At 33.0% G+C, this 25,753-nt stretch overlaps 2 protein-coding genes across 3 annotated transcripts; one reads left to right on the top strand and one right to left on the bottom strand.

Moving 5' to 3' along the window:
• Positions 1 to 307: 307 nt before the first annotated feature.
• Positions 308 to 10,603, top strand: LOC105201048. 2 transcript variants are annotated; one of them, XM_011168899.3, is made up of 8 exons: positions 308 to 588; positions 742 to 825; positions 912 to 1,144; positions 1,435 to 1,676; positions 8,784 to 9,598; positions 9,786 to 9,930; positions 10,025 to 10,184; positions 10,293 to 10,603. In XM_011168899.3, exons 5-8 carry the CDS (start codon positions 9,159 to 9,161, stop codon positions 10,574 to 10,576), a joined length of 1,029 nt encoding a protein of 342 aa, XP_011167201.1. In that variant the 5' UTR covers positions 308 to 588; positions 742 to 825; positions 912 to 1,144; positions 1,435 to 1,676; positions 8,784 to 9,158; the 3' UTR covers positions 10,577 to 10,603. The 2 variants fall into 2 exon arrangements, with proteins under 2 accessions (XP_011167201.1, XP_025996882.1); XM_026141097.2 differs by adding an exon at positions 5,764 to 8,206 and having other exon boundaries at positions 742 to 1,144.
• Positions 10,604 to 20,376: 9,773 nt separating this feature from the next.
• LOC120358100 (zinc finger MYM-type protein 1-like) lies at positions 20,377 to 22,590 on the bottom strand. The gene has a single exon (XM_039450818.1). It carries the CDS (start codon positions 22,588 to 22,590, stop codon positions 20,377 to 20,379), a length of 2,214 nt encoding a protein of 737 aa, XP_039306752.1.
• Positions 22,591 to 25,753: the final 3,163 nt, after the last annotated feature.

Raw genomic sequence — 25,753 nt, 5'->3', positions numbered from 1 at the left:
TATAAACGTTTACCGAAATTATTTTTTCAATTGAATATTTAATAGCAAATAAATATTTACATCATGTTAAATAAACGTTAAAAAAATGTTTTCTATAGTTATTTTCTCAAATTAATAATTAATGACAAGTAAATATTTACAAAATGATAAATTAATGTTTAAAAAATGTTTACTTAAATCATTTGATTAATTAAATGATTTATGAAAAATAAATATTTAAATAATATTAAATTAACATTTAACAAACATTTTTAAGAAATCATTATTTTAAATAAACGTTTAATAAAAAAAATAAATGTTAAATAAATATATTTTCCTAGGTTAACGAAATAAATAAAAAATAAACATTTAAAAAACATTTTAGTTTCATATGGCGTCACGCTTATCGCTATTTTTGCGAACTCCACGCATGCATGTGTGAGACCAGTGAGACAAATCAGACAAATTTGCATGGCAACACTTAAGTTGTCTTTTGTTCTTTCGTTGTATGATCGCATACGCCGGTCGCGGAATACGCAGTTCAGTTCGTGATGCAGTGTGGGGTCGTCTTGTGTTCGAACGTTTTCTGAAAAAAAAAGGATCTACTTGGTAAGTACAGTTAAATATCTACTTTCGAAACTTGCCTTCCTTGAACTTTTTACAAAATATTCTCTCCTTTTTGTAAAAAATGACTTTGATATAGTCTATAGTGCCTATATACTCAGCAATCTTTTACAATTTGTACACATTCTTCTGTTCTAGATTTTCATCATTGGACATATCACGTTGCATATCGCTTCGTGTCAGTAGACCTATTCTCTAACTCGCTAGCGACAATCCGGTATTGTTAGTGTCGTTGCGCATTTTTTTTTACTATGGCATGTATAATATCTGCGCAACGACGCTGTAACGATATTGAATTGTCGCTAAAGAGTTACAGAATAGGCCTACAAGAGCCACTGCCGGGACTCTTATGGACTGCAAAGGCCAGTAATAAAATAATCATTGCAAAAACACACACTAATAAAGTATTCAGATACCACGAGCGGCTGTGTATGTGTGTCTATGTGTGCGTGTACAAAAAGGAGACGGGGGATTGACCCTTGAAACTGACAAAGAGGAAGGGCATGTCAGAGCATTACGTCGCGTGCGAGAAGGAGAGAAGGTATATATGTATATATAACTCATTATGTATGTATATTTAATATTAGTAGTATTGGGGATTTTCTTTCTTTATTGTATTAATAAAACGGGATTTATTTCATTAATAAAACGTTTTTTAAAGGTTTTTTAAAGATTTTTATTGCAATGAAAGAAAAACGTTTAATAAATTTTTATAAAACGTTAGTCTGTTTCAGATCATGTACTATTTTGTGATAGCTATATATAGTCTAAGGGGGCCGTCTAGCCAGCAATTTTTTACAATTTCTATACATTCTTCTTTTCTACTTCCAGATTTTTGTCATTGGATATATCATTGCATGTCGCTTCGTGTCCCATCACGCTAGTGTGCAGGAGCCATTGGATTCTTACAGACTGCAAGGGCTAGTGATAAAGTAATCACACACACTATTAAAGTATTCGGATTTCACGAGCGGCTGTGTGTATGCGTGTACGAAAAGGAGTCGAGGGATCGACCCTCGAAATAACCAATTTTTCTAAGGAAAAATTTTTTATTGCACCATGTCATCGCATCAGTAAGTATATCGTATATGTTGTGTTCGTACCTTATATTATGATTAAAATTTGGAATGCAATTATAGATTATAATACGTTAGATATTATTTTAAATTAGGTGGTCCATTCAGAATTGTTGCGAATTGCGCATCTAATGTTTCAAAGTTATGTTTTTTTGAATCTAACAAATGCAATGATGCACCAATCGCTTCATACGCACAATTTGTGACTCATTCATTTATTATATTTTTCTGCCAACATATTTTATTCTTTATCGAAAATGTTATGTAATGTTGAATCTTTCAATACAAACAATTATTAATGAAATGTGTCATTAATCAGTAAGGCAATTTATTTGTAAGATGTCGTATAATTTTCTACTTTTGAAGATATATAGGAAAATTTAAAACGAAATCAGAGTTTTGAGACAATATGCTCTAAAAATTATTTCAAAAATTATAAGTAATAAATTCGCAGATTCAAATAATTCATAAATTTGTAGTCATTTTCATATAAATTCCGAGATTGTCATAAGATTTCTCTAAACTTCTTAGTATTTTCTTGCATGTTTCAGAATTTTTCACTTTCGAAATATTTCAGAGAAATCATTTAAACAGAAATTTCAAAATAAAAATTTTTTTGCCGTTTCAATATTTGTACATTAAAAATTATGTCATAATAATTACGATTAAACTTTTGTAATTATTATTAAAAATATTGTATATTCCTTTTTTTTGTTGGGACTATATTCGTATAGTATTTCCGAAACAGCAATGTTAAAAATTCCACAGTGACGACGCATACTTTCAATTGCTATTTTAGAAACGTTGTACAAGTGCATTTCCAAGGTAAAACGCTAATTCAATGTTCCCTGGAAAGTTAAATGATTTTATTTGTCCAGAGACTTTCACACTTCATAATCAAAATTCTGAAAATCTATGAATGTCTTAGAAATTTTTGAAATACATATAAACATGAAAGAATCTGTCGAAATAATCATTGATTAGAGCAATACAAATTAATTAAATGAAACAAATCCATAAATAATAATAATAAATAATTTTATGAATGTTCGGACAATAATATTTGGTGTCTAATTTAATTTAATTAATTCAGAATATTATTGAATTGTTTAAAGAAATTAAATGAGTACCTTAATTATTATAAGATTTATTTTATTATTAATTGAATATTACAACACATGTCTCGAATTTCAATATAATTTTTTATCAATTACATATTTTTTACATAATAAAGTTTATTTTATGTATTATATATTACAATATTTTAGAAATTAATATTATACAAAAAATAGCTTGGTGTATACAATATACATATATTTTATGATAATGCACGTATTGCATTATATAATGAAAAGTGACAACTGCAAATTTAGATAGAAAATGTAAGTTTTAACGTTATACACTAGAAAAGAAAGAGATAAAAGAAATAACGATAATAAAAAAAATTGATTTGCGGATAATTTTTATCTATTGATTTTTCACTTATCAATCGCTATGTGTTCAATGCATTTAAATTAAATTTTTTATAACATTTATTATTCATTCTATAAAATAGTTCTTTTATCATCCGCATTATTATTATTAATATCATTTATTTTGGTAATTCACTAAACGGAAACCAGTTTCAATCACCTTGACCCTGAGATACGTTGTCAGCCATTCTTGACCTTGAAAAGGTTTTAGCTGTTGCTCGTTATTTATTAAAGTGTTTAACAAAAAAATTTATGGCATAAACAGTTAATGTATAGTTTTATTCAGCCAATCCCAGCTTATGACTGATGTTGAGTAACATCAATCTTTAAGGAGTTCAAGGTCACTAAATTTTATCTACTGTTCTATATGGAATATGATTTTCTACACGAAGCGACACCATCCCACAATTCCTTCTGTCTACAGGGCAAAATGAGATCTTTAATACTGTACCACATAAATTTTAAACTTTCCATGCGAAATGTGAGGTCATTTTACTGATCAGGAAAGGTTTAGTCATTATCATCACATCTCGCGTGAAAAATTGAAAACTCATGTAAAAAAGTACATTATAAACGTCGTTGCACCTATAAGGAGCCTACAGGCAGAGAAAGGTTTGCAATGGACCTCGTTTCGCATGGAAAGTTGAAATTTTTGGAAATATTGCCAACGTTCTATTGTTATTTTAATAATAATGTTATAAGAAATAGTGATAATTAATAAAATTATAGACATACATTTATAATATCACTTTATTTGTTAATTTTTTAACAAACAATGAGCTTTAATTAAAACTTGACTTGCAGATCACTCAAAGTTATGATCTTAACGATATATGTCAAGGTCAAAGTGATCGAGCTTATTTGTTATAGTGCATAATTACTTATAGTGAATACTTTATTTCTATTATTTAATTCGCAGTTCATTTACAAATGTAATTATTCAACAATGATGCGATTTCAAATATACACTGAAAAATCGCGCTTATACAAGCCTCTTCATGCGGTATCAAAAGGCAACAGAGTTCGTGAATAGCACGTCAGAAACAAGCATTAAAGAAAGCAGTTACTGTTACACAATCACTTTCGATAGATGTTAATTTGGTTACACATGTGAACACTTTACAAGAAAGCGAATCAACCAATACTATCGTCCCTGACAATTTTATTGTTTCAAATGTAAATTACTTCAAAGAAGAGAGACTAAAATCAGTTGTACAGGCTTCATCTAATAGTCAAACTCCTCATTTATTTGATAGTGGATTAAAATTTTGTAATAAATGTGATGAAGTCACTTTTCAAAGAAACTTAGCATCGGTTCTGGTTGACGCAAATCACGTTCTTGGTAATCGCATTTTAAATGTTTTAAGAACTTATCATTGTCTGACATTTTTGCCTAAAGATATTCGAACGTTGCTTTCTACACCACTCTGTTCCCCAGTTTTATATAAAATAGAACCGGGTGAATATTTGCACATTGGGATACAAACATGTTTAGTCCAAAGCCTTAAAAAAGTAGTTTTTTTTACAATTCCTGAAGTTCTCGAAATTGATTTTAGCACGGATGGCGCTCAATTATATCGAAGTGGTCGACACGATATTTGGCCAATTCAGTGTAAAATTGCTAATATTGATACATCTACTCCAGAAATTGTAGGATTGTATAAAGGTCCAAAAAAACCGCACGGAAAAGTTTTTTAAGTATGTTGTTTCCGATTTTCATGAAATTTTTAACAAGAGCGGTATCATCTATAAAAATAAAAAATTTTCAGTACGCTTGCGATGCTTTATAGCAGATGCGCCAGCAAGAGCTTTCATTTTAGGGCATAAGAGTCACCGTTCTTTTTCTCCATGTTCTAAATGTAAAGTAACTGGATCAACTGTAACAACGCATGCAGATAGCATACGTTATTCCCGGTGAACACCAGCCGGAGGCCGCTGGCTTTAAAAAACAGAAGGCGCTCGTGCCTACCTAAACGCTGCCACAGTAAAGGTGCGAATTCATACAGCGATAAATCGCTGGCGACTTTCCCCTTCTACCTCGATTTTCCCCTTCTACACATACTTGTGCCGAATCCGTCGACAAATCGTCAGAAGTTCAACTTGGTTGAACTTCAGCGACAAGTCGACACAATCGTGAGCAGTATGGAATCTTCAAATACTAGTTTAGGAACGGACACGTGAAAAAAGCTATGATCCTGACGGTCTTTTAAGTATGGAGCTACCTAATACTGCTTCTTTTTGTAATGCCGTTTCTTTTGTGTTTTTTGCAATTCCAACATTATAGCAGTTGTAATCACTATTCGTCGCTTTTTAATTGCTCTTGCTACTGCTGTTCCCAAAATATTTACGCATTCAGCAGAATACACCTTATTTGAACGTATTGTCACTTTCATTTTTTTTCACTTTTCAATTCCTATTAAAAATAATACTTATTACTCTGTAATTATTAACTAATAATTTACTGAGTTGATTGCGCCTATTGACACTAAAACGCCTATTGCGCTTTTTGCAGTTAATAATTACAGATTAATAAGTATTATTTTTAATAAAAATAATACTTATTTTATTTTATACTTTTTTAATACTTTTTTTTATATTTATTGTATTTTTAGTCGCTAGCGATTTGTCGCCACATGAATATATACTGGGAGAAAAGCGACAGATACTTGACGCTGGCGTTACTTTTCCCCCACTTCTTCCAAGTCGCCAGCGATTTATCGCTGCATGAATTCGCAGCTTGAGGCAGACCCGTGCACAATACAAGATCACGCGCACGCGTAACACCGACCAGCCGCAGGAAGAAATTCCCGCGGGAAGCGCGTCTGTACTAGCAGCCGCGGAGGAATAAACTCCCGAGATAAAATCTTGAAGAAGAGCGAACGCACACGGAAACGGCCAAGCGCGCGAGCCAGGAGGTATAAAAGGCCTCCGCTCGCGTACTCAGCATCCATTCCGCCACCTCGATTCCGATCCGAAACTCCTCTGGCCGAACAAGCGGTAAAGGTTCTTTGCCGCTGTCGAGATACTCGACAGAGCCGACGTTCGAAAGAACGTAGTTTCCGTCTGCAAACCACCCCGGAGACCAAACGGCGGTAAAGGTTCTTTGCCGCCACCAAGGTACTTCGTGCTCCGGGCGATCCCAACCAGAACAAGTCCCGCGACTTCGCGCCGGCCATTAAGCCGAGAAACGAAAGACCGCACTCCGAGCACGAATTGCCAGGCATTTAAAAGCGCCGTACTAAGCTAGCTCACGCGTTCGCGCCGTCGGCGCGCCTCGCGCCCCGCCGCATACCAGCGCAACTGCGCTTCGAAGCTCGATCAACCGAAGTTCGCGGTAAGCCGACCCCGCTTCTAAGAATCACAAGATTCCCGCTTGGCTCCACGGCCAAGGCCGTTTGTAAATCGACTGTAATCCGCCGTTCCAAGCTATTGTACTCTTTTCCGCACGTCGTTTCAATAATACCGCAATCTCTATCTGTACCTAAACGTAAATGTGCCGTGTCACACTGTCATTGTATTATCGCGAATTACACTTGTACCGAAGTATAAATCCATCGATCCGCGCTCGTCGTCGTTTCTCTCGATCACGGCAGCGCAGCTCAAATTGTATCGCGTACACGACTTCGCAATAAACTCACACGCAGACTGACAAACCAACGTTTATTTTCTCTCTTTCGCCTCGAACCTATTGCATTAGCCGAACTGCGAGCTAAACCCGCGCACAGCAAAAACGGAATAACGGTTGTTTCACAACAATTGGAAAGTACATGGTTCTTAAAGGAATTATTCATGTTCCTCGAAAAAATGAAGATTATATACGACAAACTGACGATGAGCATCATGTTTGTTCTAGTTCTTTATCTCAATTACCGTTTAATTTGGTTACTAATGTTATTTTCGGTTCTATGCATATGTGTTACCTGGAAATAATGAAAAAATTACTTTTGACGTGGTTACGTGGTTCTTATACAAAAAACACAAAACTATCAGGTGTTGAAATGAATGTAATTTCAACTAGATTAAAGGTTTTCTTGAAGTACTGTCCACGCGAATTTGCACGACGCATCGAATCGCTTGATGGCTGTGATCAATTCAAAGCTACTCAATGGCGTCAAATATTGTTATATGTTGGAATAGTTTGTTTCAAAGACGTTGTAAAAGATTATATTTATTATCATTTTTTTACTTTTTCATGTTTCTATGCGTATTTTAGTATCTAGTGTTTATAACTCTAATAATAATCTTATTTTTTGCGAAATGAGTATAAAACAATTTGTCTTACTTTCTGAAGACATTTATGGATCAACTTTTTTTATCGTATAATATACATGGCATTCTTCATTTAATTGAAGATGTATACCGATTTGGCCCTTGCGATAGTTATTATTTCCACACGAAAACAACATGATAGCTTTTAGAAAAATGTGTCGAAAACCACACCTTTCCTTGCAGCAAGTCGCTGCAAGGCGTGCAGAAGAAGAATATTGCAGACAACAAAATAAATTACCCAATGATTATATCAAAGTATGGAAAAAACATGAACAAGGGCCATCATTAAATGCTGACAATGCTTTTGAAACTGTACTCAATATAAGTTTTTACAAATTTCACGTATAACCATTGGTTGTTGTTTGCGTGACGACTGCTGTATTTTGTCTGATTGAACTATATGTTGTGTACAGAATATTTTACGTAGAGGAAATAATTATTATATTATTGTAAAAAAATTTCTTCAAGTAGAAGATTTGTATTCTATTGGAATTTGTTCATCATTAGTTGATATTTACAAGTGTTCTGAGTTATCTAATGATTGTTCCTTTGAAAAGTATAAAATCTAAATGTTATAAAATGCCTTATTGGACTTGTCTCTCTAACGATGAAGTAATGCAATATGATTTAATCAAAGATAAGTGTGTCGTTGCAATTATGGAATAATATATTTTTAAAAATAAAGTGTAACTGAATTGCTGTCAAAAGTGTTTCTATTGATGATTATATCAATTTCTATCACCAAAACTTATACGGATAACATATTTTCACATCAAACAATAAACGGTTAGTAACTGTAAGAAACATAATTTTACACTGCATGCAAAAGAAATATGTGTGTATTATGCAAATGTGGAACGCATATTAGAATTGAAAGTAATGGAAATATGCTTTTTACTCCAAAATATTATTTTAAATTTTAAATTTAAATTTTAAGCATGATTTCTTGCTCTTTTATTATTTTTGTGTGACAAGTATCTCTTTCTTTATTCACTCTGCATGTTGTTTACTATTAGTAAAAACTTACATTTCGAAAATATGGCAATGCTGTGCTTAAATAAAATCGAGACATACAATATTGCATTATTGAACCTTTGTGAGAATTGAGATTTGAGTGAAGATCTCTTTGTAACTTTACAATAAAAATAGAATATATGGAGCATTGAACAAAAAAAGCTTTTTTTGAATCTTTCTCCGTTTTCTTTGCAACCTCATAAAATTATTTTTTGATGGAGTAATGGGTTTTCATATTTGGAAAATATTTGTACTACAACATGAGTGATTTAATTACTTTTTAACTGGATTAACTATAAATATATTTATTTATCTTTTTGATTTTTTAAGTGTTTTCAATTATTTTTAGATCCACGGACAGGCCAAAAAGATTAGCGAATAAGCCACGTAGATATAAAACTACTTCAAGTGAAGACAAAATAAAAAAGAAAAAACCTAAACCTCTTGATGAATTGAAGACTAAAAAGAAAGTGTTTTAAAGTATACAAAATATTTCTGATAATTTGAAGTTACACAATACGACATGTGCGTCAATTTGTGTTAATGGAAATGCTACCATTACAAAACCACGTATAATTGAGGTACTTACAGTTCTGGAGATGCTCTACAAATTACATACAATCAGGAAAAGAATAAATCATCATATACTCCAATACCACTTAATGGACCAAAATTTTACAATTAAGATATATATAATATACAAAATAAGCAAAATTATGAAAAAATGCAACCAAAAAGTGTTACGATCGATAATTCATGCCATATACAGAAGGAAAATATGCAACAATTATTGAACCCTTACGAAAATAATTTGGAACGTATATTCATACGTGAAGCTTGTAAAACTGCATCCGAAACTCACATTACACACACAAGTAGAGAAAATTTAGAACCACATAATGAAATGTATACATTTACAAATGATCAATTTCTTCAACGTAATAACTCAAATGATATTCAAGAATTAGTTATTCCATCATCATTTCCACCATCAGTTATTCCACGGCCAATTGATCCGCCTCAAATACAATCTTCAAATACTGCAGAGCTATCAATTAATCCACGACCGATTGAATCAGTCCAAATACTTCCAAATATAGCATCAGCAATAGAACAAAATGTCCAGTTATATGATTTACTCAACAAAGTAAAACATGAAATACAGTAAGTAATCAAAATATTAAATAACAAATAAAAACATGTATATTGCATATTCAAATTCATTCTCTTTAACGCAATGAATGATTTCATAATGTAAAAGACATATGATATTGGCACACACACGCATACACACACACATGAAGATTTGAAATATATATATTAACGATAATGTTGAATTAATTAATTTCAGATCAATAAATGAACGATTGAATACTATTGAACATAAAATAGAGTTAAACGTTTTAAATGCAATGCCAATAAAACCGCTACTTCTTCCTTTTTCTACAATAGAAGCAATACAAATGTTTCAGAAAGATACCGTCTATCAGGATGTCGTAAGTATTTTGTCAAATTATTTTGGTACAAACAATGAAGGATTAATACTTTTACAGATTATATATTATATTACGATTTTTATTTTTCTGGTAGGTTCATTATTTCAAGTTTTTAAATTGTATTACACTGAAAGACAGTTTTCATCAGTGTATAAAAGATGCGTTAACAACTGAATTGGCGGACTTTACATGGTGGGAAAAAAAGGATAAAAAATTTCCCTTTTACAATACAGTTTTATCCCAAGCAATTTATCGTAAGTATACATTTCTTATTCCATTCTCAACATTATACAATATTAATTGTTTAACTAATTGCAAATTTGTTACCGTTTTGTGCATTTATTTTCTTTTTGTTTTTAAAGAAGCTGTAGCGACAAATCGATATTATCCAAAGCCAACAAGAGAAAAATTTCAAAGAGAGGTTGTCGGGTCGTTAAAAATAGCCAAACAACGAATTATAAATTCCAGGAGTAGACATCCAGGATTACCAGGAAAGTTAGAAGAAGCTGCAAATGCATTGTACAATGAAGGTGCTAATCATGATTTGCAAGCCAATAGGTTACTACAAAACAATAATAAACGCGAAATGAAGGACTCAAGCGATGACAGCGATAATTCTTCATCGTCAAATCTTGTTAAAGAATAATAATTCTCTCCTCTCCTCATCACTGTATCTTTCTCCACTTCTCATCTATCCTCTGAAAGTCATTTTTTTCATATATTTATAGAGATAGACTTTATATCACTGTTTTAGTTTATACGTTTACGTACTTCTACGTTTTTATGGTCCTTAATTCCACTAACGATAAACATTTGATACTCTAATAAGTTAAATTAATAAGTTTGCGCTCAATGACAAAAGTTTAACACAGTATTCCTGTAAAGCTGAATTTTTATTGAATGTTTTATTCATTAAATAGATTATGCAATAAATTATATTTCAGATATGTAGATTGATATATATATATATATATATATATATATATATATAGTATATATATATATATATATATATATATATGGGGCATTCTCCGTCAAAAAGGCCACCCCTGCTGCCCATTTCAATTTTTGAGATAAAATGTTCGAAAAGGGCTTAAAATTTTCGTTGAAATGTCTATTTTTCGATGCCGTTTGGCCTTTTGGAAAATTCAAAATGGCGGACCTAATATCACGGCTAGAATGAAAAAAGCCTTTGAAAAAATACATAACGTGAATAAATGTGCAAGATATGACGTAGCAGAGGTCTAATCCTTATGTGTAAGTGTGTGAGTGTGTGTGAGTGTGTGTGTGTGTGGGGGGGAGGTGGGGGGAGGGGGGATACGCGCGCTCATACGCGTGCGTGTATAAATGAATCACGTAAAAATCCTTGCTCAACATGGTCTGGCTATCAAGACATTTGCATACAAAATTTCGAATCATTTCATTATCCTTGTTCTGAAAAAGTACGTCACAAAAAACCTACGGTACAGAAAATATTGTTCTTTAAAAAACATTTTCTCCACAGAATAATAGTAAGATTACTTAAAATTACTTTGAAACTTATACTATACTTATATTCCTTTTTTTGAGATAGTTGATCTATATTAGTCATTTTAACTCTTATGTTTGAAATGCTTGATTTACGCGAATCCCTTAGCCTCTCACATTCGGGATGCTTGATTTACGTGAGTCCCCTTGGCTCTCACATTCGAGGTGCTTGATTTAAGTGAGTCCCCTTGCCTCTCACATTTGGGGTGCTTGATTTACGTGAGTCCCCTTGCCTCTCACATTCGAGGTGCTTGATTTACGTGAGTCCCCTTGCCTCTCACATTTGGGGTGCTTGATTTACGTGAGTTCCCTTGCCTCTCACGTGTGTACGTGTGTGCGTGTATGTGTATGTGTGTCTGTATATGTAGATAGATGTTTCATGAAATATTTTTTTATTTTTATCCTATATTTCTTACTTTTGTTCTCATAACTGCCATAGTATTCCATTTGTATCATTGGAATACCTTTTGATTAGTACTTTATTCTCGTCCACAACTATAAACCCATGATTTTTAAGAATTTGCGGTACAGGCGGTGCAGTTTCAAATCTCTTCTTAAGTTTTCTTTTTACCTTCTCATGATCAGTTTTTTTTAAATAAAAAATCTTTATGTTCTTGAAATGTTTTTTAGCCCAATTAAAAAGAACTTGAGATGTTAGTATTGCATCCTGTGGTTTAGCAACAAGACTTGCTTTATATGCCTCTCTTTTGAAAGTAGCACCAATGCCATCATAAGCACTTTTACCGTGAGCAGTCGCACTGTAATGCCATTCTGCTTGAATATTGAAATCATGTTTATGATGCACTAAGTTAGTAATCTGAAATTTATTTTTAAAATGCTGTTTCGCCCCATCCGTCATGTATAATACTCTTTTAAGATTTTTGACATTTTTTAAAATCTCTGGAATTAATAATGTTTGTACAGTGTAAACGGCAGCGGTATCGTGTTTCAAACTCTTTAATAAAAATACATTACTCTTGTGCTTCAATTCAGAATTTTCTTTATAATAGTAAATAACAGGAAACACAGTACACTGATCATTGTTGAAGTGAAATGCTTGTGAGGCATTTTGACAAACATATGAATAGTTTTCAGAAAAATCAAACATGACAATTACTTCATCTTCACAAAAATTCTCTTTTTTTTCTGAAATGAAAAGCATTTGTTGTTTGGCGATAAATGAATGAGATTTCAGAATTTGTAATTTGTTGCATAACTCGTTTATGAACTCATCAACTTTTAACTGTTGCGTTAATAGAGTTGATCGATCAGTTCCGGTCCATAAAGAACATTGAACATGGGAAATGCATGAATCGTCCAATAGTTTAGAAAGCTTTGTAGAAAGCTCGGTAGTACCTGGGCATTGATCACATTTATCAAGATAGCAATCAGGATTCGATTCCTTACATATAATTTCATTCAAACAATCTTTATAATTGGAAAGTGGCTTGTCTATATTTTCTATTAGTTTCCGTACATCAATTGCATCAATCATTAACTTGACATTTTCATGAATTGTGCAAACACAAACGGAATGTGTTCCAGAAGCCCCAGGGAGTATGCAATTTCTAGGTCTAAGTTTAGCAAATGTACTAAAGCTAACATCATATTTTGGGTTGGATTCTTTAAATAAGGCATGCAGTTCTTTTAAATTTAATAGTAAAAAACGTTTTTGCACTATTATCCGTTTATTATTATTTATTAAGGAAATGACATTCTTCATTCCAGGCATTATCCTGCTGTTTATATCACTATTATAAAACTCAATTACTTTTTCAACAGTAGTTTGCGGTAAAACTTTCCCAACTCTTTTAGTAGTATCAGCTAATACGCCATGGTTAAATTTCAATTCCTTAGATTTTTTTGCTAAATATCGTGATGCACCAAATTCTTTTACTATTTTTCTCACACTCCAAGACGACGGAGCTATAGTGAGAATTCGCACCCTTAAAGGATCATTGTGTTTCAAGGTGGAAAATTTTTGTTTAAGACCATCAAGCATTTCTTCCAGTTCAATTTCTCTAGGTGATCGAATGTTATCTTCATTATAAGAAATTTCTGAGTTATCAATATCCATTGTTAATGAGCTTCCATCACATTCCATATTTGTGACACAATCATTAGATTCGTCTAAAGACATATCAACATATTCAGTCCTACTTTTTTTCCTACATGCACAACAAATTTTAGAATTAGTCGGTATCTCAGGAAATTTGTCCCGAATGAATTTTGGTATCACTCGTAAATCTTTACCACAATGTCCTTTTTCACCAAGTTTCTTGAACGGATTCATATATCTATCTGTACGAGATTTAGCCGACATTTTTTATTTTGGATGTGGTACAGGTAAGAGATAATTGGAATAATTGTAGAAAAAGTAAAAGTCGATAAAGAAGAGACAAAAACGTGAGTTGAATATTCTATTTAACATAAAAAAACTTATTGATTGACTGAATTGCAAACTATAATTAATTAACTCGATAAATTCTGTGACTAATAAATGTATTATGATGAGGTTCTCTAATCCAAAACAAGACGAGAAAATTTGAAAAATGAAAAAATATTGCTGTGCCTTTTATTCCATATGTGTAGTTTTTTATGTACGAGATATAAGCACTGCCACATCCATCTAGCGGCGAGACCGCGTACTACTCGCAGATGTACGACTTTAAAGATAGATCTTTTGGGTTCATGCAGTGAATATGTCGTCAATATATTCGATTGACTTGTTCGCTATCGACTGTCAATCTTATGTATTTTGATCAACAGATGCTGCTGCATTTTTACGTGATGTTTGCTAACACTATTTGCAATAAAAAAACTGCTTGGCGTTTGTTAACAGTCTGTCATCAATATGTTCGACATTTGCTTACTGTTAACCACTCTGTCATATATTTTACCAAGATTATTGCATATTAACAAAAGTGTGCTACCATAATTGACTATAACAAAGTATGTTTTCTGTTGACGGTTTTTCTACTAACTAATCTGTTGCCAACATTTGCAATTGTAAAAAATGTTATGAGGGATAATATAGTAAGTTTCAAAGTAATTTTAAGTAATCTTACTATTATTCTGTGGAGAAAATGTTTTTTAAAGAACAGCAATATTTTCTGTACCGTAGGTTTTTTGTGACGTACTTTTTCAGGACAAGGATCATGAAATGATTCGAAATTTTGTATGCAAATGTCTTAATAGCCAGACCATGTTGAGCAAGGATTTTTACGTGATTCATTTATACACGCACGCGTATGAGCGCGCGTATCCCCCCTCCCCCCACTTCCCCCCACACACACACACTCACACACTTACACATAAGGATTAGACCTCTGCTACGTCATATCTTGCACATTTATTCACGTTATTATGTATTTTTTCAAAGGCTTTTTTCATTCTAGCCGTGATATTAGGTCCGCCATTTTGAATTTTCCAAAAGGCCAAACGGCATCGAAAAATAGACATTTCAACGAAAATTTTAAGCCCTTTTCGAACATTTTATCTCAAAAATTGAAATGGGCAGCAGGGGTGGCCTTTTTGACGGAGAATGCCCCATATATATATATATATATATATATATATATATATATACAGGGTGTCCCAGAAAGCTCGCATCCTATTTTAATAGCGGATTTTTTAGAAAATTCTAAGAAAAAAATCCTAATACAAAAATGTCGAGGGTATAATGGTTTTTAACTTATTCGCGATTAAAATTTACGAATCACTGAGCTGACATTTCGCGCGCTCAGGCATGGTGACATGACAAAGGTACCACAAGGGTACCTCTTGACATTGAGGTTGTCATATAAATACGCAATGACATTTATATTAAGAAATTACTACTATAGGAAACATATTTGTACATTACATATGCACAATTAATGTTTTCAACAAAATATCAATTTAATAACAAGATGTTACGATAGCCGTTGGGTCAGCTGTTAAAATAAGTTCATGTTCATATGATAAGAACTTTTATAGTAACATATCGATAATGGTAACATATCGATAATTTATTTACATTTTTAACTATTAAAAATGTAAATCGATAATTTAATTGATATAAACGCGATAATGTCAAATAGACATAATTTGATATGTCTGAATTCTACTTTATCAACATATTCAATCTTTTTCATATTATCACATAAATTATCGATATTATCGATATGTTACCATAAAAGTTCTTATCACATGAACATGGTAATGAATTATTTTGACAGCTGACCCAACGGCTATCGTAACATCTTGTTATTAAATTGATATTTTGTTGAAAACATTAATTGTGCATATGTAATGTACACCCAAGGACTTTGATTCTGTCCATGGGGAAATTTTCCAAACTGAGAAGTCGCTATCTTTCTACATACTTAAGTTCATAATTAACGTAACGACCAATAAGCTCTAGTCGTTTTATTAATCATGAACTGCGAGTATGTAGAAAGTGGTGACTTCTCAGTTTGAAAAATTTCCCCATGGACCGAATCAAAGTCCTTGGGTGTACAAATATGTTTCCTATAGTAGTAATTTCTTAATATAAATGTCATTGCGTATTTATATGACAACCTCAATGTCAAGAGGTACCCTTGTGGTACCTTTGTCATGTCACCATGCCTGAGCGCGCGAAATGTCAGCTCAGTGATTCGTAAATTTTAATCGCGAATAATTTAAAAACCGTTATACCCTCGACACTTTTGTATTAGGATTTTTTTCTTAGAATTTTCTAAAGAATCCGTTATCAAAATGGGATGCGAGCTTTCTGGGACACTCTGTATATACAGGGTGATTCAGAATAACCCGTTGTCTTTTAAGGGACGTAATCCTGGTCGAATTCTAAGACGATTTTTCCTTTGCCAAAAATTTGTCAGACGCTTAGATTTTGAAATATCACCCGATTAAGTTAGCGTATCACGGGTCGAATACAGATGGTACGCAGGGGCGGCACATTCACCGTTACGTGCGAGTGTGTCGTGAGGTGCCTGCTGCGCTCAGCTAATACAACACACAAGTCTTTCTCCCCTCTCACTCTCTCTCTCTCTCTGTCTCTCTCTCTCTCTCTCTCTCTCTCTCTCTCTCTCTCTCTCTCTGTCACATCACAATGCTAGCTTTAACTTAAAAATGTAATTAATTTTCTACTTAATTTTAATGATTTTAATAAGAGAAGTGCCAGGAAATTCTTTATACAGTCGAAGAATCGAACAAAGAATTGCACGAAATCTAGATATTTAATTACATTTAATAAATTTATGTCATTGCAAGTATTCAAACAAATATTTAGTAAAATTTAATAACTTTTTTTCTCAGTGTAGAATCTCTTGATATAAAAAAATAATTTTAATAAAATAAATAGAAAAATATTTTTCAATAAATTTTATTGTTAAAAACAATATTAATCACTACTTTACTTTTAAATTGCCGCATTTTAACTTCTGTTCGACCAATCATGCATTCATATTCGATCATAACGTATCCCATAAAATCAGTCGGCTCTTTCCTGTTGTCGAGTAAACACGTGTTGTCTGTCGCGCGTAAACACGGGTTTTATCGAGCTACATATTTTCGCACGTCGAATAACTAATAATTATTTACAGTGATCGTTACTCGAAGTGATTGTTAATTAGTTACTCAAGTTTTATTGATCAAGTGAATAAATTATGTATTATGATATTAAAGTGATAATTTACGAGAGGATCAAGGAAACTTTGGTCTGTCTTATTGTGGAGACAACTAATTGATCGCTGTACAGAATAATACGTAAGTAAATGCATGTCCAAACTTGTTCACGCAAGCACGCGCGCACGTGCGCGCGTGCGTTTGCTTTCTCTCTCTTTCTCCCTCCCCCCCTCTCTCTATAACAAAAAAAGTACTACTGTTTCTAAAAACTCGAGATGTAAATACTTTTGTAGATTTCGTGCAATTCTTTGTTCAATTCTTTGACTGTACAAAGAATTTCCTGGCACTTCTCTTATTAAAATCATTAAAATTAAGATAAAAATTAATTACATTTTTAAGTTAAAGCTAGCATTATGATGTGATAGAGAGAGAGAGAGAGAGAGAGAGAAAGTGAGAAAGGAGAAATACTTGTGTTATATCAGTTGAGCGCAGCAGGCACCTCACGACACACTCGCACGTAACGGTGAATGTACCGCCCCTGCGTACCATCTGTATTCGACCCTTGATACGCTAACTTAATCGGCTGATATTTTAAAATCTAAGCGTCTGACAAATTTTTGGCAAAGGAAAAATCGTTTTAGAATTCGACCAGGAATACGTCCCTTAAAAGACAACGGGTTATTCTGAATCACCCTGTATATATATATATATATATACAGGGTGATTCAGAACGACCCATGTGTCCCTGTAAAGACGTGTTCTTGGATAAATTCTGAGACGATTTTTCCTGTACTAAAATTTTGTCCGACGCTTACTTTTTGAATAATAAGAGGATAAAGTTAGCAAATCACGAGCCGTGTACACATGGTAGACAAAGGCGGCGGAACTCACCATCCGATATGGGTAAGCGCCCGCGTCGGACGGTGAGTTGCGCCGCCTTTGTCTACCATGTGTACACGGCCCGTGATTTGCTAACTTTATCCTCTTATTATTCAAAAAGTAAGCGTCGGACAAAATTTTCGTACAGGAAAAATCGTCTCAGAATTTATCCAAGAACACGTCTTTACAGGGACACATGGGTCGTTCTGAATCACCCTGTATATTGTATATGCATACAATATATATATATATATATATATATATATTGTACATATTTTGTAAAAAATATTGCACACATCCAGGAGTGAACCCGGATCTTACGATTGTGAAGCAAGCACCTAACGCACGGAGCCGACTGCACTGATTGGGAAAACACTTACCGGGAAGGCTCATATGGCGCGCCGCGATATGGCCAATTTTCACAAATTTATTATTTCGAAACTAAGGCCTATTCGATCAAACGCCGGGAGACGTAAACTTTTTTTTTCGTCTCCAGAGTAACTAAAAAAATTGGGATCAAAATCCCAGGGTGATTTACCTGATCCTCCCCTTGTAAGATTAGAGGTTAACTCTTTTTACTGATAGTTTCTTTTATATTGCTATCAGATTGCTAGCAAATTTGGTTTTATGTGGAAAGTGTTTCTATCATATTGCCGTATGATTGTCTTAAGTTATAAAACAGAAGAAGGAAATTGTTTCCCTCCGGTTGCGCACAGTCGTTTCTGGCATACATTGCCGGCAAAATCATAAGCAAAAGCGGAAGCCGCTTTCCTCAATAAAGACGGAAACTTAGGCAATGAAATTTTTAGCAAATTGATCGCAACATGAAGGAAACTTGCTATCTGGGTATTTACAGACAAAAACGGACAGGGTGCGTGTGTGTTCAATTGCAGATAGAAATGGATAGGATGCATATACGCATTTGCAGACAGAAACGGATAAAATTTGGAGTTGTCTATCCGTTTTTACAGACAGAAACCGATAAATTGCGAAACACATTCTATTGGTTTCTGTCTGTAATTACGGATTAAGAAACGCATAGTAAAGCAGACAAATACGGATAGGATACGTTTCCTGTCCGTTTCTATCCGTAATTTTTACCAGGGATTATACATACGAAATCAAAGACTGGATTTTTAGGCTTTATTATAAATATGGAAAATGTGAAAGTATATACAGCGTATGTTACCACTAATAAATTGAATTATATTCTATCATACAAATTCTCACAGGATTATTTGGAATTATTTTTCTCATATATTAGATCTATGAGCGGATTTAATAATAATCCAATAGCCGATCAATTTTCAACAGCATATAAAAAATTATTGCATCATAACAAAGTAAAATCAACTGCCGAAGCAAACTGTTTGAAATTGGAAAGGGTTAATATATTAACTGTATCTTCAAGACGCAAAAATAAAGAAAAAGATGATAAAGAAGATGAAAGACCTTTAAATATTGATGATATTAATACAGATAATGACATTCCGTTAAACTATGTTGATTCAATAGCTGATCATGTCATAAAATATATAGCCGGATTTGTCAAAAGAAGTGTATATAAAAAATTGAAGAGTGAAGAATGCATAAGGATTTTTTTACAATTACCAAAAGAAGAAGCTTCTTTTATTGCACGCAAATCGAAAGAATTTTTAATACACCCTAATCAAGACACATAAAATAACGGCGGGTTCCGATAGCGCACATCCCGATAGCACACAAACCACTCACAATGGCAGATGCCTAGAGATTTTCCGTAGGTTGGGTTAGGTAAGTCAAGATGATTGGTTGGTGGGCTATCGGGATATGCGCTATCGGAACCCTTCCATAAAATAATATGCACAGCCAGGGACGGATTTCAGTTTCTGCCGCCTCTAGGCTGAATCAAATTTGCCGCCCCTTAATGACAGTGGAGCAAGGGGGAATTTTTTTATTATTTAAAGACAAATAGATAATAAAATAGGAAACAAGTATCTTATATATAGGATTTTTTGAATAATAATAAATAACACACTACATTGATTTTTAAAATTCTTTTTTGGAATATAAAATAATCAGCTTAAATCTTAAACTTAACTTAAACTAATCTTGAACTAATCTTTGGAAATCAGGAACTATATTAACAAAACAATTTTCTTGTTAAAAAAAGTATATCAAAGTTTAAACAAAATGTCGCCTCGCTTTTATTTTAGCAAACGAATGAATAATGTCATCAAAAGATATTCTTGACATTATTTCGGACTCAATTGACAGAAGTGCCAACGCGTTTAATCTATCTTCTGACATTGCAGATCGCAAATAATTTTTTATTCGTCGCAAGCACGAAAATGAACGTTCAGCCGTACAGTTTGAGGATGCTTTAGTTCTAAATATTCTTGCTGCAATATTCACATTCGGATACATATCGCATAAATCATGTTTACTCATCTATGTGCATATATCTTGCACTGACACGGATATATTTTCTGGCAAGAGTAATTGTTCACGCAAATGTAACAATTCTTCAACAATACTGAGTTCAATATCATCGGGAAAGCCTTCACAGACGCGGATAGCATGTTCTCTTATTTCTACTGAACTCAACTCTCTTAATTTGATGAGCACAATGAATCTATCATGTATAAGTTCATACCCAGAACACCGTTTTTCTAATTCAGTTCGTAAACTATCTAAAATTACAAGAAATGTTTCAATTCGAAAACGATCTCTGCTGCAGAACGTTTCATCAGCATCGCCATCTCGTGATTCGTCAAGTTGCAATTTTCTTTTCTTTATTCGGGATTTACATCTTTCGTATTTCTGCTCATTTGACAATAATTTCGCTTTGTTCTCAAATTCATCAAAGTCGTTTCTAATCCTTTGGACGAAATTAATAAGAGACTTATACAATTCTAAAACAATGGAGATATCAATATCTATACTTTGTAGTTTCTTACTTGATGCGTTTAATCTTGAAAGCAAAGTACCCCAAAATATAGCCATAAACGCGGTTTCTAATCGTTCTAAACGAATTCGCAATCCCTTTGCTTCACTTCTGGTTATATTTTTTTCTGCTGCGTTATTTTCAATGAAGGACAAAGCTTCAATAATCTCCAACCAAGATTCATTCAAACTTCGGCAAGCGTCATCTCTAGCAGACCACCGTGTTGTTGATAGTCGCTTCAGTGTTAGTTTGGCTTTCATATATGATTGTAATATTTCCCACCGGTGTGTGGATGCCGAGAAAAAATTAAAAAGTTCCTGGAGGACACCGAAAAAATTTGTTGCTTCAGTACAACAACTTGCGGCACAGGTTCCTACGAGATTTAACGAATGGGCAGCACATGGCACATACTCAGCTAAAGGATTTAGTTCTTTGATTCTCATCTGAAGTCCCGAATAAGCACCAGACATATTAGCAGCATTATCATAAGATTGGCCTCTACAACTAGATATGTCAATATCCAAATCAATAAGTGTTTTGCTGACGGTTTCTGCTAATTCCTGTGATTTATGTCCTGTATTTGGAAGAAATGTAATAAAACGTTCTACTGGTGAACCACATTCTTGAACATATCTTATAATAAAAGACAACTGATCGATATGAGATATATCGGGTGTCGAGTCTATTATCACAGAATAATATTTCGCTTTTTTAATTTCCGCAAGAATAGTCTCTTGTGTCTGCTTGGCCATTAGCTGAATTAATTCTTCATAAATCGTTGCAGATAAATAATTAGTGTGCCCACTACCTGGATTACCATATCTTTTAATATGTTCGGCCAAAAAAGGGTCAAATTGTGAGATTAATTCTAGTGCCATAAGAAAGTTTCCATTTTTGGGTGATCCAAACTTTTCTTCGTGACCTCTCAATGGAAGTGCACGGGAAGAAAGTGACCTCACAACAGCTACTACTCTTTCTAACACTTTTCTCCAATAAGATATTTCTTCATCTAATTGCTTTATCAACGTTTTATCAACTTGTCCTATTTTATTTCCTCTTATTTTTAAAGTTAATATAGATGATTTATGAAAATTGGAATTTTCGTGACATTCTATAGATTTGATCATATTTTTCCAGTCATTGAAACCTTCTTTTGCAAAATAATTATCCACATTTAATAATCGACATGGTCCACAAAATACACGATTTGTACTTTCAGAATATATAAGCCATGTTCTTGAACATTTTTCACCATTTAATAATTTACGTTGAAATAAACTCGATGAAAAATAGCGTGCTTGATCAGAATATTCTCGTTTCGATAATTTAAAATCAGCATCTTTATTTTGTATAAATCTGTTGACAGCAAAATAATCGCGAGTTGATTCATTTAATATCCATTTAGCCGGGTCTTTATCGCATGTACTGACGATCTCGTTTATTGTTGTTGTCTCTTTTTCTACGTCTTTTATTATTATGTCATTTTCTTCCTTGCAAACTGCAGTCGTGGACTGATTTAAGATACTATCACGTTTAACTGCTTCTGTTTCACTATTATTATTTCTTGTACTAGCACAAGCAACACTAGTACTGTTAGACTTTGAAAAAAATAATTCTAGTGTAGCAGTTTGTTTTAATACTTTTTCTTCTTTCTCCCTTTTTTCTTTAGCATTTTTTCTGAATTGATAACCGCTTAATCGTTTTCTTCCGTCACTCATCGTTGAACTTTGTAAAAAATAGTTCTATAAAAATTTATAAATATATATCACTTTCTAATAATCGCACAAAAAATACTTTAAAAAAATTAACTTTTTCAGATTAAAAAAAATGTTCTAAATTTTTTCTGATTTATTATACATACCTAAAACACTTCTGGAACTATTTACTTGAACGTAATTTGCACAATAATACCATACATTTATGCTATTGAATGTACTGAGGAAATAAGGCACAGAAATAAGGTTGATTCTTAAAAATGTATTTCGTCGCTGAATATTCACTGTTTGCAATGACAATCGAGTCACGAGTCGCTCGCTCCTTCTGTACATTAATGCGCCAGCATCTCGTCTATCCCTATTCTTTGATTTTCTACTGTTTTTCGAGTTCGAGCAACGGCGCCAACAAATGAAACTCACATGCATATGCACATTCTCTCTCGCGCGCGCACGTTTCCAGCTTTTCTTCTCCACTTCTCAACCGATTTTGTTGACATTTTTTTCTATGATATTTAATGTTACTCCGAACATATAAACCCAGAAATGTAAAGAATGTAAAATTAATTTTACTATTAAAAAAACTCAAAGAAAAAATTTCAGCAAAATCGGTTGAGAATTGGAGGAGAAAAACGGGAAATAATTTTTGCCGAAAACGCCGGAAAAAATAGCACTTTATACGATCTTTAACAATAATGATCACGAACATATTTATATTATGATATAAATCTATCAATATCTTTTGATGAAAATCAGAATGTATTTCAAATATAAATCGAGTGTTAATAAATTTTTTTTAATTCAAAAGTTGAAAATTTGCCGCCCCTAAAATTTGCCGCCCTAGGCTATAGCCTATCCAGCCTAGTGGGAAATCCGCCCCTGTGCACAGCAGAGAAAGTTTTTAATTTTAATAGACTAAACAATACATTACATAAAAAACCTATTTTGACCCTTAATTTTGCAAACTATTAAAAATCTTGATACATCTAATATTTTTCTTCAATTTGAAGAACATACGAAAGCATGCAAAATTATGGAAAATCATATTTATTTTTTAATCAAATTAATCATTGAGATATTTTTAATAGTTAAACTTCATTATTATAGTAAAACGTTTAATCTAAACTTACATTCATCGTTTGTAAGACATACACTAACAAAAACTGTTCATTTCAAAGGTCAATAAAACAATATACATATAATTACACTGTCCAAAATTTAACCTTTTTTGCAACTAAATGTAAATAGTCATTTCTAACGTATTTTTACTTGTTGACCATAACCGTTATCAAAATTTGATTATTGTCACAATTTTTACTGATGTTAAAAGAGCTAAAAATAAATATGTGACGATGCACCCTGTACCAAGCATCGTCCCGGCGAACATCAGCCGGAAAGGCCGCCGGGCCATAACCGGGGGTACCTCAGGTACCCATTTTTAAGACTCAAAACACCGAAATACTGCCTGACGGCAAGCGCCGAGTGATCGCACGCGCTGAGTCGGCGCGCACACGCACTCGGAAGACACGCGGTCTTCCCTACCCCGACGACTCCGCCGTCGAGCGCCGAAAAGATAACGAAGGCGAGCGGAGTTGCTCGGTATAAATAGGGAGGGTTCCGATAGCGCACATCCCGATAGCCCACCAACTAATCATCTTGACTTATCTAACCCAGGGTGTCCACTCAAAATTTACAAATCAATTCCATGAAAATCCAGGATTTTCCAGGAGTTTTTATCAAAATTCCAGGTAAGATTAGAGAATTTTTGAATATAACTTTGAAATAAATTGATTTTTATTTCACACTTTTTAACATACTTTTTAACATACTTTAAATATGTATTATATAATTACAAAAAATATGTAACATAAATCTCTTTCAGACAAAAATAGTTCAAAAACTATATAAACATAAACTTATTAAAAATTGTAATAACAAACGTAATATATCTAATAAAAAAAAATAATATTTGTATATAATTAAATAATTGAATATTTAGTAAGCACAAAATAGATACATACATATATACATATATTTATGTTTTTAAAGTTTCAATTTGTTCTTTAAGTGCATTTGCTTCTTTCTGAGCATTTTCTAGAATTTTTAAACGTTTGTTCTCCAATTCTGTTACTTTTAAAGTTTTTTTCCTTTTCATAGACGCTTCTTGTTCTACAACAGAGGCTTGCTGTCGACGTCGATTAAGATCTTCTATGTAACGGAAATGAGCATTTCGAACAATAAGCAAAAGAGCTTTAGGTATTTGTAAAACATCAATACCTTCATGTAATACGGCATCATATATTTGACGACGCACTATAGATTCTTCCCGCATATTTTTAAAGACATTCAGCATTTACTGAAAAACCTTGTTCTACATTTGCATTGCCATGTGAAAAGCAACAAATCATTTTTATTACATTCATGAATTCCTTAAAATCTTGGCCTACAATATTTTGCCAAAATTGATCTAAGCGTTTTTCATTACGATTATAAGATTTTATGGTATCCATGATGTACGGTCGCGATGTAAGGTCTCGAAACTGTCGAATTACGATATCAGCTATTGATCCAGCTAAACGATTGTTTTCATTAATACTACATAAATTGTGTAAACGTCTCTTGGCTAAATTTAAATTTAAAGTTATAAGACTTGGATCTAAGCAAGTAACAGCTTTTGTCAAAGTATATGTTAACGGAGATCGTGTCATTAATTTGGAAACAAATTTCTGGAGACACTTCTTACAATCTTGTCAAAATTGAAGAAAATCTACATTCTTAATGTCGACTTTTTTTATTGCTTTTAGAGTATCAAATCCTAATATAATATTTTTTGCTAAAAGTAGATTTTCCTGTGTCTGAACATCTTTTAATGAGATTGATGACATATTGTCTATTATTTCGGGTTTCATAAAACGTTCTAATACGTTTTTCAACATTAAACAAAGAGCACTATGTAAAAAAGGAACCAAAGGTGCGTTTGACTGGAATTCTCTTAAAAAAGGTTCTGTATCGGAAGCAAGAGATTTGGAGAAAACAAGCTTTGCACATAATAAAGAATCTTGAATGCATTTTAGAATTATCTTATAACTTTCACACGTTGGTTCAATTTTGTCTCGTTGTAAACCTTCTACAAATTTTTTAATGCATTGTGTGACATCAATTGCTTTTT

Source organism: Solenopsis invicta, chromosome 6, assembly GCF_016802725.1.
Source record: "Solenopsis invicta isolate M01_SB chromosome 6, UNIL_Sinv_3.0, whole genome shotgun sequence".
Classification (NCBI taxonomy): Eukaryota; Metazoa; Arthropoda; class Insecta; order Hymenoptera; family Formicidae; genus Solenopsis; species Solenopsis invicta.
Note: the sequence above shows the minus strand (reverse complement) of the source record. Positions and strands in the feature narration are given on the sequence as shown.